This window comes from Vanellus vanellus (genome assembly GCF_965231255.1).
Source record: "Vanellus vanellus genome assembly, chromosome: 2".
Classification (NCBI taxonomy): Eukaryota; Metazoa; Chordata; class Aves; order Charadriiformes; family Charadriidae; genus Vanellus; species Vanellus vanellus.
Genome location: NC_138906.1, coordinates 92,829,592 through 92,848,142, shown reverse-complemented (window position 1 = coordinate 92,848,142; position 18,551 = coordinate 92,829,592). Strand labels below are relative to the sequence as shown.

Here is an 18,551-nt window from a genome sequence, read left to right as displayed (position 1 = left end):
GTGGTGGGGAAGGGAGGGTTGGTTGGAGGTTGGAGGTTGGGGGGGGTGGGGGAGGAAGGCTCCCTTGCGGGTGGTTTGGGGTTGTTTTTTTTTTTCCTTCCTCACCCCCCCTTTTTTTTAACCCACCCCCCCGCCCCCTTTCACGGGATCATGGCCACGGCAGCGGGGCCGTGATGCCGCCGGGAGCAGCCCCCCCTACTGCAATGCTGCCCGCAGCAGCCCCAGCGAGGGGAGGAGGCGTTTGAGCGGCGGCCGGCGGCCGCACATCCTCCCCGCGGCGCCGCCGCCGCCACCACCACCACTGCCGTCGCCGCCGCCGCCTTTCTCTTCCCGCCGCCCGCGCCCGCACCGGCGGGAGAGGGGCCTTGCCGCCCCCCGCTCCCCCCCCCGTCCCAGCGCCGCCTCCCCCTCCCCCCCAGCCCCGCGAACAGCAAATCCGCCGCGCCGGGCTTTAAATTAATAATAATAATAATTAAAAAAAAAAAAAAAAGCCCAAACCGAATACCACCGACCCGTAAAGGCGAGAGGGAGAGAGCGGAGCCGCGCACAACATGGCCACTTTGCTGCGGAAAATCGGGCTGATCCGGCTGCACAACCGGGACACGGAGGACCCCAAGCACCACCACCACCACCACCGCAGCAGCCAGCAGGGCTCCTCGCTAAGGGGCAAGGGCAACCAGAAGAACAGCAGCAACAAGCCGCAGCCGCAGGGTCCCCCCGGGGGCGGCGGCGGCGGCGGCTGCAGCAGCAGCAGCAGCGAGAGCAGCCCCGGGGGCCACAAGAACAAGAAGGCGGCGGAGGTCGCCAAGCAGCCCCCGCAGCCGCGCTCGGGCGGCGGCAGGGAGAAGCCGCGGGAGGCGGCCAGGGAGCCCGGCGCCGGTAAGGAGGCGGCGCAGCGGCCCGGTCCGGGTCCCGGCCCCGGCCCCGGCTCCGGCTGCGGGTCGGGGCCGGCGGCGCTGGTGCCGCCGCCGTCGGGGTCGGGGCCGCTGGCGCCGGCGGGCCGGCAGCAGCACTGCACGCAGGTGCGGACCCGGCGGCTGATGAAGGAGCTGCAGGACATCGCGCGGCTCAGCGACCGCTTCATCTCGGTGGAGCTGGTGGACGAGAGCCTCTTCGACTGGAACGTGAAGCTGCACCAGGTGGACAAGGACTCGGTGCTGTGGCAGGACATGAAGGAGACCAACACGGAGTACATCCTGCTCAACCTCACCTTCCCCGACAACTTCCCCTTCTCGCCGCCCTTCATGAGGGTGCTCAGCCCCCGCCTGGAGAACGGCTACGTCCTGGACGGCGGAGCCATCTGCATGGAGCTGCTCACCCCCCGCGGATGGTCCAGCGCCTACACCGTGGAGGCCGTCATGAGGCAGTTTGCGGCCAGCCTGGTCAAGGGGCAGGTAAGGGGTCCGTGGGGTCTCGCTCCGCGTGTGTGCGTGTGGCGTGTGTGTGTGGTGTGTGTTTGGATGGGAAACCCAAAGGGCAGCAGATCAAGCCCTGCCAGTGGCTGACCTTGGCCAGGCCTGGGTGACAGGTGTCCCCCGAGGACCTGGCATTGCTGGTGGGAAGGTGGGCACACGTGTTTTGCTCTGGGGTCCCTTCTTAGGCAGGTGCAATGGAGGGACAGGGCAGCTTGGAGGGGCAAGGAGCACGTGCATCCGTCGTGTGTTCTCCTTGCACATCTTTTATCCCTATGCTTGGCTCTGCTGCGTGTGGCACCGAGACGTCGTGCCCGTTGTCCCCGAGGGGCATCTCCCATGCCCCAAAACCAAAGGGGCTCTTCAGGCTTCAGTGGGGTTTGGGATTCGAGTCCTCCGCCTCCTGCCTCTCACCCACGAGTCGGCCATACTTGCTGGTCTCCTGCGTGAAGTGCTGCTGCTGGCGTAGGGCTCAACACTGGAGCTGCTGCCCCCAGGTCTTTGTCTGGCTCTGTCCTGCATAGCGTCCCCCGTCCCTTGGGGGAGAAGGAGTGACCCCAGGTTTGGGGACTTGGCGCGCAGGGCAGAGGTGTGGCACGGGGTCACACCTGGATCTGCTGCCTGAGCTGCCGGCAAAGTTGGGCCGGTTTAAAACCTCCCTGCCTGAAAGGAACAAGTAATTTTGGGTATGTACTGCAGTGGCAGCAGCTAGAGGGTTCCCTGCCAGCTCTCCTCTCTGGAGGAAGTGCCCGGTTCCCCCGGTAGAGGATCTCATCTGAGCTGAATCAAAGCATTTTTATGCTTTTTTTTTTTTTTCTTTCTTTCTTTCTCTCCTGCAGAATATCCTTAGAAGAGAAGTATTTCATAAGGCATTTTTAATAAATGGGTAAATATTGCTGGTGAAACTTGTAGCCCGTCCTTCTTTATGGTTATTATAGTGGGCAATATACACATGGCTGTGACAGGGCGATTTTCCTGGTCGCTTCATGAATGCCCTTGAACCCAGGGGACGTGCACAACAGCTGCACATCTGTCAGTAAATGATGCCAAGTAACTTCTTAAATTCATATCTTGGCAAGGAGGGGGGAAAGAGTAATAATAACATATTTTTCATTTGCTTAAAAATGAGGTTGCTCCTGTTTGCCTCTATGGACCTGCTTGATTGAGCAGAAGTAAAGCCTTGGTTTCTCTTAAGACTGAAAATTAATTTTGCTTATTTAATGGACTGTTTTGTAAGTGGCTTTTTCTCTGTTTGATTTGGGCCTGCTGCTCCTTTTTTTAATCAGATAGTGTTTTTCCTTGCAATTCATTTGAAGAGGTCAAGTTTCCTAGGTCACCTTGGGACATAAAAAACATCTACCAGAGAAAAACAGAGCCTTAATTTACATTGAGCCTGGGATATGTTGAAGTTCTGTAGCTACTCGTACCACATCTTACTGTTTGGAAACCCATCTCTTTTTATTGGGATCGTAGTTCTCATTATTTTAAACAAGGATTTAGGAAGACAATGCTAAACTCTCTCATTTTTTTTTTTTTTAACAATTCAGCATCTTACTGCAGTATTGAATCTAAAAGGGTTAAATTAAGCTTTACTGGGATGGTAAAATGGCTCAGTGAAGAAAAAGCACTACATTGTCAGATTATATAGCTTAATATTTATTACTAATAAAACAATTTTCTTCCCTAAACCACTTAAGAGATTTCCAGAAAGTAGTAGTAATTTCTGATAACAGAGGACGTTTACGTGTGCACAGTTAATAAACATATTTAAAATGGAAGAGTTTCAATAACATTCTTCCAAAAGTTTACAAAGTTAATTATAAAAAAAAAAAAAAGGAAAGTGTGTGAGCTTAAAAAAAAAAAAAAAGGCAAAAATAAATTGCTGGCAGTAACTTAGTAGTTAAGTAGGTGTAACGTACACGTTTCGACCTCTCGGTTCGTTCACTCCAAGTGGGGAGATTCATAGGTAATACTGACAATAAACGTGATGGCTGGGTGGTGGAGGTGGGGTCCATGATGGGTTGCCAGCCGGTCATCGTAGCCGGGCTGCGCATCACGGGAGCCACGTTTCTGTCATCGCTCTCCCCTCCTTATGTAACCTCCACTCCATTGCATAATAGGGCTCAAAATACGACATCCATCCCCCTTTCGCTTTTCAGGCAGTCTACTTTTGACCCTAGTTTTTTTTTTTTTTTTGGTTGGTTGGTTTTTGTTTTTACAAATGGAAATGGAGCTGCCGAACCGCTGGGAGCTGAGGCACTGCATTTGCCAGCGGTACGGGGCTGGTTTGGGGTAACTCTTGGCGGGCTGTGGGTAGTCTGGGTGCCTGCGAGGAGTCGTCCTGAACAAATAACGGTGGCTTGCACCAGGTTAATTGTGTAATTTCAGTAAGCTGCCTGCACCCTGCAATGGCATGGAATATTCTGCGCGCTTGCTATTAATCAGGCTGGCTGGAAGGGTGAGGGACGTTCTCCACCGCCTCAAAAAGGACCCTGCGTGAGCAAATGGCGGCAGCCATGTGGCCAGGGGGGAGATGGGAACTTCCAGAGAAATGTCACCCATTCGCAGTGCCATCATTTAGCATGAAATCACTGTGAATACTCAAGCCTGTGACGCATCCGGAAGCGCACCTCGCCGGCGCGGGCGCTGCTGTGAGTAGGCAGGACTGAACTTCCCGCCAGCCTACGTTCCTCCTTTTGGCAACTTGCGTGCTAAAACAGAGGTGGCTGATTTCATTCAACGTTTCTCATCGGTCCCGTTTTGCCGAGCTGACTGTAACACTGCTGTTCTCTGCTGGTTTTTCAGAGAGAAACGCAGCGTTTCTTGATCCGTTGTTTTGTCAGAGCTAATAGTAACCTACGAACACATATATATGACCTTCTTATTTTTTGATGAAGTAACCAAAAACCAAGACAAAACTAAAACTAAAAATACATTTTTGGGCAGCCAAGATTCTTGTCAAATTCAGATTATTTTTTTAAATGGATTTCACAGACCTTTTAGCAGAGTAAAAGAAAAATTGAGAGAAGTCATTCTGACATCTCACAGGTGAAACGTTTCACTTGGGAGTTATGTCCACGAGGAGATGTAAGTGTGCACTTTTCCATTACTTTTCAGCATTGCCCTTGCATGCAGGGAAAACTGGGTCCAGGTTCCCAAACCTGAGCGTGCCTCTCAGGGGCTGGATTCTAAAGCAGAGTTGCAGTTTCTCCATATTTTATCCAAGCAGGAACCCTTTGCCTCAGGTGACTTTGCTTAAGAGATGTCCTACCTTTATGAGATGTGTACCCTTGCTTCCCATCGTGAATCTAGCATTGCATTTCTAGATACTTTTTTGTATGGAAAAAAAAAAGTTTAAAATGGAAGAGAGACAATTTCTGTTTGAATGAAACAATTCAACATCCCAAACTATGCACTTCCACCCCCCACCCCGTTTTCAAGGGGAAAAAAAAAGTTAATTAACAAACAAGTTGGGGTTTGTTTGGTTGGTTGCCTCAGCTATTCAGCTGAGAAAATCAATTATTCACACAGCTCTAGTCAGTATCTTGAGGGGAATTCTCAGTACATCAAAGGCCTAAGACTGTTTATCTGTCTGGGATCCAGAATCTTATTTTAAAAAACTTGGTGTTGTCCTTAACTCAACTGTAGCCTTGGTTTTAAGGGGATGACTTTGTACTTGCTTCCCGCGGAGTCAGCTGCTCGCTGGCCCCCGTCATCACGGGCGAGAGCTTGGCCCTGCCGAGCCGGCGAGATGGGGGCCCTGAGCCACCGCGGAGCTGGGGTGTCAGCCAAGGAGGTGGGGTGATGCTAATAAAATGATTTAAATACCAGTTGTTTGTTGTGCTGGAGGCCAACTGTTTGACGTGCCTGTCTAGGCAGAGCCTCCCATGTCTGTCTGTCTGTCTCTCCAGGCTGTGGAAGTGGCCCCATGAGCGTTGTTCCTCCTTAGCAGCACCTTTTAAAACGGTTTATTGGTAATTTAGGAGAGAGATTTAAAAACGGGTCTGATGCTCTCTGCTTCCTGATAACAGTGCCATTGTCACGACAGTATTAATAACTGGAGGAAAGAAGAGGGAGTAGGAGAACGGTGAAACAGCAGAATAACGCAGAGGGCTGAGTCTGGTGCCCTTGTTCCAGGCGGGAGTCATTGTCTCTCATGTTTGAAAACACGGTGGATGATATGGTGCCAAACAAAAAGGAGCAGACTTTGTCCAAAAGTGGAAGAGGATTTTGTGTCCTCCAATAGACAGGTTGTTTCTCACTGAGAAGTAACGATTTGATGCTGGTTTGGTGGAAGTTTTACAGAGGACAAAGCTATGTATGCTAATGTCCAAATAATGCACCAAGATTTTTTTAGGGCTTTTTTTTTGCCGGGCGGGGGGGGGGAACAACTAACACAGCTACACCTGATGCGTTGAGGACTTTGGGCCTAAGCTCGTGGTAGTGCTGACCAGTCGCAGCCGTGTCTTCCTTTTTATGAGTCCCTGGTTCTCTCTGCGGAGGCTGGGGACAGGGCTGCCAGCCAAAGGCAGCTCTCAGGTAACTGGTGACTCCGCAGATTGTGTCTTGGAAAAAGTTCTTCGTTTTGAGGAAAATACTCCCTTATTCTTCCAGTGAACAGAAGGAGCATAAAGATTTTGTCAGGACATACTAAAACAGGAGCAGGGAACCCCTGGTTATGAGTAGTCTTGCTGTGGTGGGCTTCTGTATAATGATTTAAGTCAAAACCAGAATATAATTTGTAATTAAGATTTAATTTTCTGTAGGAAAATTTCCTGAATTCAGATAAAGGTTTTGGTATATAGTACTTTAATCCCTCGTATTCTAATATTAGAAATACCTCAGTGGACTCCCGTTAGCTCGCTTCAAGAGGCGTGTGCCATGTACTACCGTTGGACTGCTTTATCTTTCCATTTTAAAAATGCAAGTATCCCAGCTGACTTCTACCAGATTGGAACTGGAGAAACGGGCTTATTTTATGAAAAACAGATACAGAAGGTAGCAGTTAATCATAGTCTAAATTACGCCCTCTTCATCCTTTCAAACAAAAGTGCGAGTGAGCAGATAGCAGATGGGACTTACATGGTGTCCAGGAGGTCAGCAGACTCCAGGTCTTTCAAATATGTATAGCAGAAATTAATTGCAAATCCGTGGGTTTTCATACTCCAGATGCTGGGTTGGAGGACTGTAGCCATGAATAAATCAGCTAATCTCAAAGGCTGCAGAAATGTGTAGAGAACACAGTGGTTTGGAGCCATTGTATCATATTAGGGCCTTAAAAAATAAAACCAGCTTGCTTTTTGCTTTCGATTAGTTGCCTAAGCAAATGATGCCAGTTATCATCAAGGGAAGAAATGTTGCTTTAGGCCCATGGTTGAAATACACATCGACTCATATACAAAGATTGCGGAGGAGACAAAAAATGTATTATGGGACTTGTTCCCCATGAAAAGGTATAAATGCTGGGCCAAAGAGGTAACAAAGAATATTATTTAGCTACAGAGGAAAATCAGATATATTGGCCTTCTAGGGTTTCTCTTTTATTGCAATTCAGATTTTCAAGCTGAAGTTTAAGTGGGAGCGTATATATTTGGTATGCTGAGATGCTGGGACTGCTGAATGGGCTGGAAAAAACATTGTTCATGTGTACTCTGATATATTGCTCTTCCGACTATCCACTATTATTATGCAAATATATTCTACTGAGAGGAATGAAGACACAAGGATTCCAACTCATTGAAGTAGGAGGCTGTTTTAATTCTTCTAAAACGCAAGGAGAACATAATCTCCATTTTACCCCTTCAAAGCATAAAAAGGAAAACGTTAAAATACTTTCAGCTGTCTTCCTTAGTGTTAAAATAGTCATCAAATAAGTTAAATCACTAAATTGAAACAAACTGCTTATTTTAAAACATGCCTTTATGGCAGGTAAGAAGTAATTCTTCCTGGCAATACTTGGCTGATCTCCTAAATAAGAATTTAAAAGAATTGCTGCTTTGCATCATAGGAAAATGGAATTTGCTAAAAAGAGCAAAATTCTTCTTCCCTGAATTATAAAAGAAGTGCTCGTTATCTTCAGTGAAAGCGTTCAGATAGAGAGAACTGTGTAGCATTTAGGTGTTTTGTCAGATACTTTGTTGAAGAATTGTATGTTTTCGAATGCAGAAAGCCTGGTCTGAGGGGTGACGTTGTGTCCTGCTGGAGGAGTAACCTAAATAACCCACTTTCTATTGTGAGGAGGATTTACTCTTCCTTATACGGGCTAGCCTTGAAAATATGCAGATTTCCTAGCATCTACACAATGCCCAGGGATTGCCATGCATGACCGGAGACTTCCGGATGGAAGATTCCTAACTCCACAGTAATTCTGGTCCTCGTATCGCGGGAGCCTTATTGCCAGACGTGATCCGAGGCATGTCCCCCGAGTGGGCATCGGCTCTCACAAAGTGGGACGTTGGTTAAGTAACGTAATATTGGCTGCATTTCCTTTTCCCTTCTAAGCTCCTTTGGGCTGATGAGAGTCAGTGAAGATCTCTTCTTTTCCTTGACATCTTCGGTCCTTCGCATGCAGTTTCCAATTTACAAATTATCTTCTCCTGTAACTGTCAGAAAAGGTAATGCTGACATTAGCCGCGAAGGGAGATGGGAGGATGGAAGGATTGCCAGACGCAATTACTGTGCGGCTAAACAGGGAGAACTTCAGGGGCTGCGGTGATTATGCTGTCTGAATGGCTCAAAATATACGTTAAATTTAACGTGTGCGGTTGTCTCGCTTGTAAATGGAATACCCGGTTTCTGGTGAATATCATAGTATTTTTGGAAAGCGAGTGGCTTGGGGCTGGTCTGAGTCATACTCCGCAGAGTCATTTCTGGAGGGTGCTGAGCGCTCCACGGTGTTGATCTTTAACTCTGGCTGGAAACAGCGGTAATTGGGTCGATCCTGGAAGCTGCGGGACAAGCTGCACGGGAAGGACGTGGTACTGTTACCTGACCTGGCTGGCAGTGGAACCAGCACTGGGCTGGGAATGGAAAGAGCATAAGCTAGGGAGAACCGTCGGTGTGCTTTGATGAAACTGAATTTGCAGACCCTGTTGGTCTGGATGACACAGGGAAGTGGGTACCACACTTCGCATATGTGGGCAATTCCCCTTCTGAAAGAGGATCAGGGTACTGGTCTGATTTGCCCTGTTCCAGTTAAAAGTCAAACTGGGGAGTGGTACATCAAGTGTGGCTGTCCTCAGCCAAGTGTGCCTGCCTTCTGCATGTGCGGAGTCTGTCCTTGGGACACGTCTTTTTATCTGCTTCATGATTTCACACACATTGTTAAAATCGATGATCCTCATTGATTCAATCCTCTTCTGCCCAGGCTCTCCAAAACCCCTGGAACTTCTGCAGTGACTCCTTGATAGAGTCAGAGGTCAGCCGCAATCCCAAATCTGGATTTGAAGATGAGTGAAAATAAACCCGAGGAAGGAAGAGTGAGCCTGAGTTATGAGATGGCCTGGGGCTCAGATGCTTCTCATAGCCAGGCTTTGAGAGCTGAGGAATGACTAGTTATTTCTCCTGTTTCTAGGTTTGTGCTACAAACGGTAACAAACCCCCAGCTGCAGCAAGAAGCGTAGCACTTATTTCGATAATACATGCCCATAAAAAACCCTAAAGCATCACAAAGCAGAAGAGAATGATGTTACTATTTTTTCAAATTTTCTATGAATGTCTATAATTGTCAAATTTTCTGTAAATTTGACAGGATCATTTCTATTAAAATACAGCTAGTATCGAAGTGTTCTGTAATAATCAGGGGGTGGGGGCAGGATATTTCATAGTTAGAGCACTTAGGTGAAGGAGAGGTGATCTGAATTTAGCTTCCAGGTCTTGCCACTGACTTCGTGGCGGTCATGGGCAAGTCATATCACTTCACTGTATTGCTCTTTCCTACCTGTGAAGTACAGCTATCCCTCTTTCCAAAGGTCATTTGGGGATATGTACTGAGAGCAGTCAGAAGTGGGGGTTCTATGAGTAGATGTCCATGTGCATCAGTATGAAACTTATCATAGCAAAGAGATTGACACATTTGTATAAATAGTAGGGGGAAAAGCGCATCGGCTTGTGACTCTAATTGTACCAAATTTGGTCTTAATTAAATGTTCCCAGAGGTAATCTGCTTTTTACTCTTGGGTTTTTTGGTTTTTGGTTTTTTGTTTTTTTTTGGTTTTTTTTTTTTTTTTTTTTAGCATGGCGAAACTTTGGGAAATGCAGATATAGACGTTGTTGTCTGGGCTGTGGCTCCTTGTCTTTACAACCTGTCATAAAGGAGGTTTGCTGTGCTTGGGTTGGGTTTACACCCGTGGCTGTGTTTAACTTGGGTAACTTCAGGTTCCTGATGTAGAGGACCTGTGGGCTGATGCAAAGAGGGGCTGTCACGCTCCCAGCCTTGTCACCAGGTAGCCCAGGGAGCTCAGGAGAAGGCTGATGGAGAAAACAACCCTTCATCATCTAGACTAGCGGGTACCCATTTGACAGCAGGCAACAGGGACCATCTCTTGACGGAAGCCCACTGGGTTGTAAGACGGCACCTTCGGCCCTGGAGGTGCAGGAGGCACCTTCCAGAGAAGGTGGTCAGCTGTCAAAATTTTATTGTTCTTTTGCCAACGCAGAGTTTGTCCCACCCATAAAATGCAAGAAGGGAGTTTCTTTTTGTAGGGAAAGGTGAGGAAAAGCAGCGCAGTGCTCTGTAGCGGTCAGACAGGGATCGGGGCGGTAAGTGTTTGTATCGATTAAGAGCTGCTTGCACCAGGCTGCGCACAGACGAGCGACCGTTAATAATTACTCAGCTGGAACTCAGATTTCTTTTTCCTGGACAAAGAACAGTCACACTCCCAGAAGGAGCAATTTATAGGATGCTTTAAAGCTGGAACTTGCTGAGTTCTCACTTCTTTGTATGGATTATTCTTAAAAAGGAGACAAAAAAGGCGTGGAAATACTGCTTCAGAAATTACACATTTGCAGGAAAACATCCCATTTTTAATTTACTTATGCTTGCAACATTAACAGTATTTGTCTGCGTCATTTTCTATACTGCTTTGTTTTAGCTATGACTAATAATTATATGTAGTGCAATGTAAATTGTGTGCAGTTTTTGAGACATGATTAACTGTGCCTCATCAGTACATGAAGGAAAAAAAAATTATAAACACGTCGTTGGGGGAAGAGACTGTGTGTATTGCACTTCAGCGATGATGTTGTGACACATTGCAGGCATTGCACTGAGAGCATGACAGTAGCTCACTTTAGCATTGCTCGACTTCTGAATGCTTCTCTAAAGCCGGTGGAAATATCTTGCTCTGAAAGCTTGTTTAAATATTCCAGAATAGAACCAGTTCAGGCTTAAGCGCTGTATTGCTCTGTTACTTATCAGAAAAGATTTGGGTATGTTTGCATAGTATGTGGCTTTGAGCAGTCGGGGCCATTAGTTGCTGGCATGGTAGTGGAACACGTTACATACTGGAGACTTATAGTGTGCTCCAGCTCGTAGAAAATCCACAGTTTTTATGTCATCCATGGAGAAGCTTGGGACAACAGACTTGGAAAATAGGCATATCGATGTGGGTCTCCTTCCTCTCTTTGGAGGGATCGCCACAGATGCAGCGTGCGGCACAGTGGCTACCCACGGTCTTTTGTGTGCCTCTCTAAACCTTCGCTTGTTTTCCATCTCTTGACAGTTAGCTCGAAGTGGGTCACTACAGCCTGCTATAGGGACCTCTTAAGAGATGAAGGGAGAAAATGAAATTGTACCCATGCACCCTTACGCCAATTTAAGTGGTGGGCCACCTTTAGCCCCGTGTGCAGAAGGCAGGTATGGTCTGCCCTTGGAAGACCAACCAATGGTCCAGGAATGCAGGGCCGAGGAGTTTGTGGTAACACTGGTGCTAACAACGTGAAGGCTCGCCTGCTTCTGCGTCGATTAGCTGCGTACTGTTTGCAATGAATACAACTTTCTGTTAACCAGTCCAGGAGAAAAAGTCTGTATGTGCCTGAAGGGTTTGCTGTGGCATCTTGGAGACCTGTGGCACAGGGGCTTGTGCTGTTTTCAGAATAACCTCAGTCCTGTAAGAGCTGGTGACTGCGTACAATAAATCTCGGAAAAAAATTGGGACCTAGTAACACAGGGACTTGCATCAGGAGAGGACTGAGCACAATCTTGAAGGATTCAGGACCTGGCAGTGCAGTGCCACAGCTGACCTATGTTGGCAGTTCAGCTCCAAGTGTCTTAAGTTGGACTTAGAGACCTCCATAGGTCCCTTCCAGCCAGCACTTCAGTGACTGTATGATCTTGTGAAAGGCTGGCCGCTGTTATGTAGTCCTGTCCTTCCAGGTAGTGCCAAAAGTGATATGACATGGAAGCACACCTGATGCTGTGTGCTGTGCCAAAACTATTGGGTTTTCTTCTGAGAGCTATTATAGTTGGTTTGACGAGAGAGAGAAATCCCTTCATCGCTGCCAAAGAAATCCCCTTGAGGCCATCCTGATTCTGGAAATACCAGAAGAAATGTCAGGACCGTTTTTCATGACACACAGGCCAGACGTGGGCGGATACGTGGTTGTAGTGGGATTACAGGGCTAAAGAGCTTCAGGCTTCATATTTGGTATCTCTGTACAGGACTTGGCTCTGTCTTTGGAGCGCTTCGTGACGTGTTGTTGTTGGGAAAGAAAAGATGGTACATTGCTGATGATGATACTGAAGGACTTTAAAGGGCTATTAGATGTTGAGCTGAATATTTTTGAGGATGCGCTTCAGTGTCACATAGTGTTCTCAAGGGAAGGACATGCTGATGCGTTGATGATTGTGGAAGAATGCGGAGCCTACTGTGGCATCACTGAGAAGTAGAAAAACTCCCAGATTAGCCCACAGTGGTCTGTAAACGGGTGCCAAATCACGTGTGAGATTGGCCTCAGGTCTTTTGCTGAATATGGTGGGAGGGAGAGATACTTTGGTATGACCGGGGTCCTGAGAAAGCTTCCTGCAGCAGACTGTGCTCCAGGAGGTCTTTCTCCTAGTGGTTATCAGGGTTATAGACTGGACCCTTATCAGCTGCTTGTTCAAACTCATTAGTTTGGGCAAAGAGTAGACGAGTGGCATGCAATTGCTCACCACGCCGCACAAACAAGCGCAGTAGGAGCACAAGCGAGTGAGGAGGCCGAGTGCAGCACATGTCCCCCTGCATTTCAGCGTGGCTGGGTAAACCAGTTGGATGCTGTGGCATTACTTTCACCTTTCATATGTTTCTAGCTTGTTAAAATTATATCTTGATAAGAACACGAAGTCACAGCAGATGGCAAAATCTGAAATGTTCTCTCCAACTCCCGATTTTAATTAGGTGTTCAGCTATCCCTTTATGAAAAGCGCGCTGTGAGTGTCTGAAAGTATTGCAACTATTTAAATAAGCTCCTGGTGTGACTTCTCAGAGCTGAAGTCGACATGAATATTGTTATGAAAGGCTTTATTGGGTTTTATCTGTGGTTTTTAGTCTTTAGTGTAATGTTTTGATCTTGTTCAGGTATCGGTTTGAGATCTTTTCTTGATTTGGTGCTGGACACATCAAAACATTGGCCGTGCAAATGATCTGCATTCCTGACCACGGCAGTAGTGACGTGCGTGGTTTAGAGATTAGTCAAAATGCAGTTTTGTGTGATTGAGCTATGGCCAGCGCTGTATTTGCATACTGTATTTACCATATTTATCATATTTACAGAAGGCAGCAGCTCATAGTTTCCCAAGCAGAGTTAAAATGACTGCATGTTTAAGTAGCAATGTGAAAATAAACTGAAATAAGCTGTAGTCCGAGCTGGTAACAGTGCCTGTTAAGGTCTTCATTTGACGCTTTGTTTTATAATTGCGTGCAAAATGCCATTTTTAGTTAAACTTGGGAAGGGTTTTGTGGGAGTGGCAAAAAGCTAAAAATCATTAAGACGGTAGATACCGCTCAAGTATAGACTCAAAAGCGTCTGAACTGTGTTGACTGAAATTCCACCCTTCTTTCTTTTTACCTCAGGTTTACATGAGGCACCAAAAAGGGAAACTTTCAGTCTATGAGGTTAAATTTTATCCGAATTGTAAACACCTGGCAGGATATTGGTTAATAAGAGACACCGCTAACCATGCCACCCATAGTTTCTGTATAAACACAGAAATACGTGGACTACAGTCGGATGGAATTAGCTGGTCTTTGATGATGCAGTTTACATACAATCTGCATATGGTACCAGAATGTGTTTTAGAAGTGGATTTAATGATCCGTTACATTAATAACAAAGCAGCATGAGAATAAACTCATGGAATGATGCTCATTTCGTCTGCTGTGGCTCCTGTCGCATTTTAGATGGTGCGATGATATTCCCTGTGTTCTTGCAGCACCAAAGAATTCTTACTTTCCCAGTTTGAAAGCGTAAGTAGCTGACACTGAATATGAGTGATAGCTGTTCTCAATGCAAAGATCCTATTTCTAGGTACAGATTAGCATTAATACCTTGATAAAGCTGGAGAAGACATGGATCATACTGTGCGAGGTGCTACGCACACAATTCAGAAAGTTATCAAAGCCTTAAATGATAAAAAATCAGATGCATAGGACAAGAGATGGCAAATGGACCTAATCCAGCAGTTAAGTAGTAGAGTAGGTTTATATTTACTTTCAAAAGTATTTAATTGGTAAGATTTTGAAGACAGCATTTCCTGTGCTGATTTCACCTTCTGTTGTAGTTTGCTTTATCTTTTCCTTTGTTTCTCTAAGTACGCTTCCCACAAAAGCTCGGATTAGGAAGAAAATACAAAACGTGTTTTGTCACAACAAAAATCCTCCTGCGGGATATGTAAGATAATTAGTCAATGAGAATGTGTTATGTTTCAGCACCCAACTGGCATGGCAATTCTTGAGAGAGAGCAATATTAGAACTAGAAATCATGAGATTTTCAAAAAATGTATGTTACCTGGTTTTATTTAATTGTTCCTTCTTAGTTTTGACAAAAGGAATAATTTTCCAAGAAAATGTATTAGCAAGGTTAAGTCAACTACCATTGAGATCATCCTTACTTGGGAAATATTAATTGCCAGATTAGTATGGGGATAGGGAAGGTGTCTTGCTGTTTAGTTTATCAAAAGGTATTTAAAGAGGAAATACTAGGAGACTAGGGAGAAAGGCAAGGAAAAGCATCGGAAGGTAAAATAGCTATTTTTGTGAAAACCAAATGGGTATAAATTGGCTGTGAATAAGTGGAGGTGGGAATTAGAGGCTGTTTCTAATCTTTAGTTAAGGTAGGATCTGAAAGAGAAGTCAAACTGCACAGAAAAATGACTTATTAAAACAGGAGTAGGAAACGGCCTTTTTTATCTCGTGCGTCCATAGTTTTGTTATAATAAGAGCGGTGCTGAACACAAAAGCGTATCTGTGCAATACTTTGACAGCTTTCTAGAATTAAATTATTTGTCCACACTACAGAATAATTACTCATTGTAATCTGTAAAAGTAACTTTGACACTCCAAGGACAGTGTTTGTTTTCTTTTTCCCCCCTTTTTTTGTCCCTCCATGAACCTAATTATTTCCTCAGTATTATTTGTTGCATGTGATTACGAATAACAATTTTTTGGTTAAAATTCCAAATTGACGATAAAATACAGGAGGCAAAAGATGCAACCTGAAGCATCACTTTGAGCAAAGGAATGTGAAAAACGAGAACATACTAACTTGGTTCTTAGTAATTATAACACTGTAATATGGTATCTGCTCATCAAATACCATTTGTTCTGAAAAAGGCTTTCAGTGCAGTCCCTCAAACAGTTATAAAAATTGTTTGACTTGTGACTTTAACAAATATCTATTTTGTAACAAATCCAATAGGCATAAATACTTTAAAGGGTATTATTGCTGTAGAGTGAACTAAATCTGCAGCTATATTTCTTTCTTGTGTCTCTGTTAGTTGGTAATTGACATGGACCAATGTGCAAAATAAGGTAAGCTATTAATAACTCTGTAAATGTTTCACGTTGCCAAACAAGGATTTGAAATTATATACTGCTGTGCATTTAGAGGTAATGTTTAATTGCAAAGCAATAAAGATGCAGTATGTTTAAATGTGTATATTGTCATTTATTATCAAACTTGTCATGAAGGGGTAATAAACAAATTAGAATTTTTTTACGTAGGTTGGAAGCAAGTTGGTTTTAATGTGCTCCTGCCTTTAAGAAATGCCAGGGCTGTTTGTTTCTCATGGGTCAGATGAGAAGAAGAAGAACGGAGTGTGTTTCGTGGGATGGGTGTAATGTTTAGTGACGCTGTGCGTTGGCAGTGGGGTGCGTGGGGGTGAGATGCGGGTAGCCCTGAGACGTATCACGCAGAAACACTCCGCTTTTAGGATGGTTCCCCCGAGTCGCCAACTCCATGATATTCACACCTCGGACTATATGATGAGCGTGGCATCAAAATTGGATCGAAACCTCTTTCCGTCTCCCCAGCCCCGAGCTGCTACCTCGGCGCCGGTACCAGCAGCCTGCCCCCTCCTCCACCCACAGCCGCTGGCCCTGGGAGACCCAAGGGGCAATGGGAAGGTTGGGGAGACCCTTCTCCTGCAGCTGAAAGAAGGGGGACGCTCACAAAACCCTCCTGTCACCGGGAGCCGGTGGGAAGCGGCACCCCGCCGTGCCGAGGCACTGCATCTGTGGCATCCTCGCGGTCCCTTGTCTGCTGAGGGCTGCACCCCTGAGCCCACAGGCCCATCAAATGCCTTCTGGTGGAGGTCCCATTCGTTTGGTTGGTTGGTTTGTTTGTTCGCAGGGGCGCCCGCGCAGCGGCAAGGGCAGCGAGCCCTGTGCCACGGCCGCAGCAGCAGCCGCCGCTGGTTGTTGCATGCAGGGCAGTGTGCCAGCGCGGGGGCTCGCGGGGAAGAAATAGCCCGGCAGATGTCCTTTTTATTTATTTATTTATTTATTTATTTATTTATTTATTTATTTATTCCCTTTTTACTGCACATCATTTTTAATCATCTCTAATAATGTATTTGTCTGCCCCAGCTTGGGAAGTTGGCTTTCTGGTACCCGTGAGTGAACGCCTTTTGGCTCTACGCGTTGCAAAGTTAAGCTGTGGTTTCCAGCTGCGTGTTTGTCTGTTTAATGAAGGTTTTCTTTTTTTGTTGTTTGTTTTTTTGTTTTGTTTTGTTTGGTGCAGGGCCGTATCTGCAGAAAAGCTGGCAAATCAAAAAAGTCGTTCAGTCGAAAGGAAGCTGAAGCAACGTTTAAGAGTTTGGTGAAGACCCATGAAAAATATGGGTGGGTGACCCCTCCTGTCTCTGACGGCTGATGTTAGCAACCCGCACTTGACAAAAATGCTGAACAAAAGTACTGTGACATCTCCTCAGTGCTGTACACCACCCATCCTTTTCTACTTCAGCTTCAGTTACATACCATGAATGTCAAGGAGACATCTAAGTTATTTATGAACAGATGTGTTTACAGAGGGAGAGGAAAAAAAAAATGCTGTGTAGGATTATATTTCAAGACTGGAGAATGGTCATCACTGAAGTCACTTGAGCGGATGCTGAGATTGCGTCATTTGCCCCCATACAGCCCACATTGTCTTCAGCTTCTTTCCATGACAGCAGCACCAAACAGCAGTACTGGAAAGTCTATCCATTACTGCTCAGTTCATTTAAATGTAAATGAAACAGTTAATATTTAATAGGGAAGCAGTGCATTGCAGGTACATGTTTGCTGTGCTGTTTATCTTTGTCTCCTAGCAGGTCAACATAACTTGAAGATTTGTCTTTATGTGGAACTGTGGTCTGCTGTGACTAAATTTAGACCTCATTTGTGCTCTATATATGACCTTTAATTCATAAACGAAACCAGAATTAAAATGCTGAAAGGTCCTAGTGTTGAAAAATTATTAAGTGGAATCGCCCAACCGGTTACAATGTGCTATCTATGCTGATATTGTGATGTGCTGTTCAGAAATAAACCAGTGCAGTTAGCTGAGGGTTAGGTGGTTTTTTTACACACATCCACGCCTGGGCTTGGAGTGGTTGGTGGTAGCAGAACCATTATTACCCTGCCGGTACCTTCTGCAGTAGCATGTGGCCTCTCAGTTCTTCAAGATGGCAAAACGAACGAATGGAAACGGACAAAGCAACCTTAAAAAAATTTATCTGCTTAATTTTAAAATGATATGCTGGTAACAGAGTAAAAAATTTTCAAGGCAAATGGAACGTGGTTTGTAAGATGATGTGCATGACTGGAATTTTCTTTTTTATTTTCACTCAATAGACATTGTATGTACTTAGAGCCCAGTACCTGAGAAAACCCACTGATGTATATAAATGTCCTATTATTTAATCATTAAGATTTAAGTTTTCTGGTAAACAAATTGAAAATAACTTTCTAAGGGACTCCATGAAAGCTGAAGGTAATGTTTAGAATGGTATAAGAAAAGCATTAAAAAATGTGGATTCCAAATGGAAAATCGTATTGGACACATGCTGAATAAAATCACCAGTATCGTTTCTGTTGCCTCAGGAATTCAATCATTTTGGCCAACTTTTGTGTTCAAAGTAAGGTTTTCTACTTAAGTTCAAAGGTTTTCTACTGTGAAATTCTAGGAACCTTATAGATACATCTGTTGTGGTGATATTTTAATTGAAAGCAGGACAGTGTTGTTTGTAGGTCTAATTTGGGGGGGGGGGGGGAAGGTATGTTTTTGAAAACACTTTCCATTCTGTGTCTAACACGAGAGCAAATTGAAATGGTTGACCAGTTTCTATTACAGCACTAGTGGACACTGTACAGAGAGTTTGGGGGTTTGGAGTTTGATTTAAAAATAGGCACAGTGGAGAAGAACAGAAGAGTAATGCAGGACAAAGGAGTTTGAACGCAAGCAGAGAAGCAGCACAGCAGATATTTTTGCAAAAACACTGCTCAGTTTATCTCTAGATGCTTTGCCAGCGTAGCTGTTTGTTGGCTAGATAGGGAGAAAAATGATCAAAGCCTTCACCAAAATGATTAGGCAGGTCAGAGCCACTCAGTTTTGGGGACATGACTGGTTTCTTACACTTCTCATCTCCAGCGGCTGCCCCTTCTCTTTCTCCTCTGACC

General features: G+C 45.3%; 1 protein-coding gene across 1 annotated transcript; it reads left to right on the top strand.

Moving 5' to 3' along the window:
- Nucleotides 1-296: 296 nt before the first annotated feature.
- Nucleotides 297-17,948, top strand: UBE2QL1 (ubiquitin conjugating enzyme E2 QL1). Its single transcript, XM_082499488.1, has 2 exons — nt 297-1,394; nt 16,633-17,948. The coding sequence occupies exons 1-2, from the start codon at nt 552-554 to the stop codon at nt 16,762-16,764; spliced, it is 975 nt and encodes a 324-aa protein (XP_082355614.1). The 5' UTR covers nt 297-551; the 3' UTR covers nt 16,765-17,948.
- Nucleotides 17,949-18,551: the final 603 nt, after the last annotated feature.

Bases quoted from the DNA above. Each gene is read 5' to 3' on its own strand.
- UBE2QL1 (XM_082499488.1), top strand. From the start codon at position 552: ATGGCCACTTTGCTGCGGAAAATCGGGCTGATCCGGCTGCACAACCGG. The intron at 1,395-16,632 runs GTAAGGGGTCCG...TGTTTGGTGCAG, and splicing joins CCAGCCTGGTCAAGGGGCAG to GGCCGTATCTGCAGAAAAGC.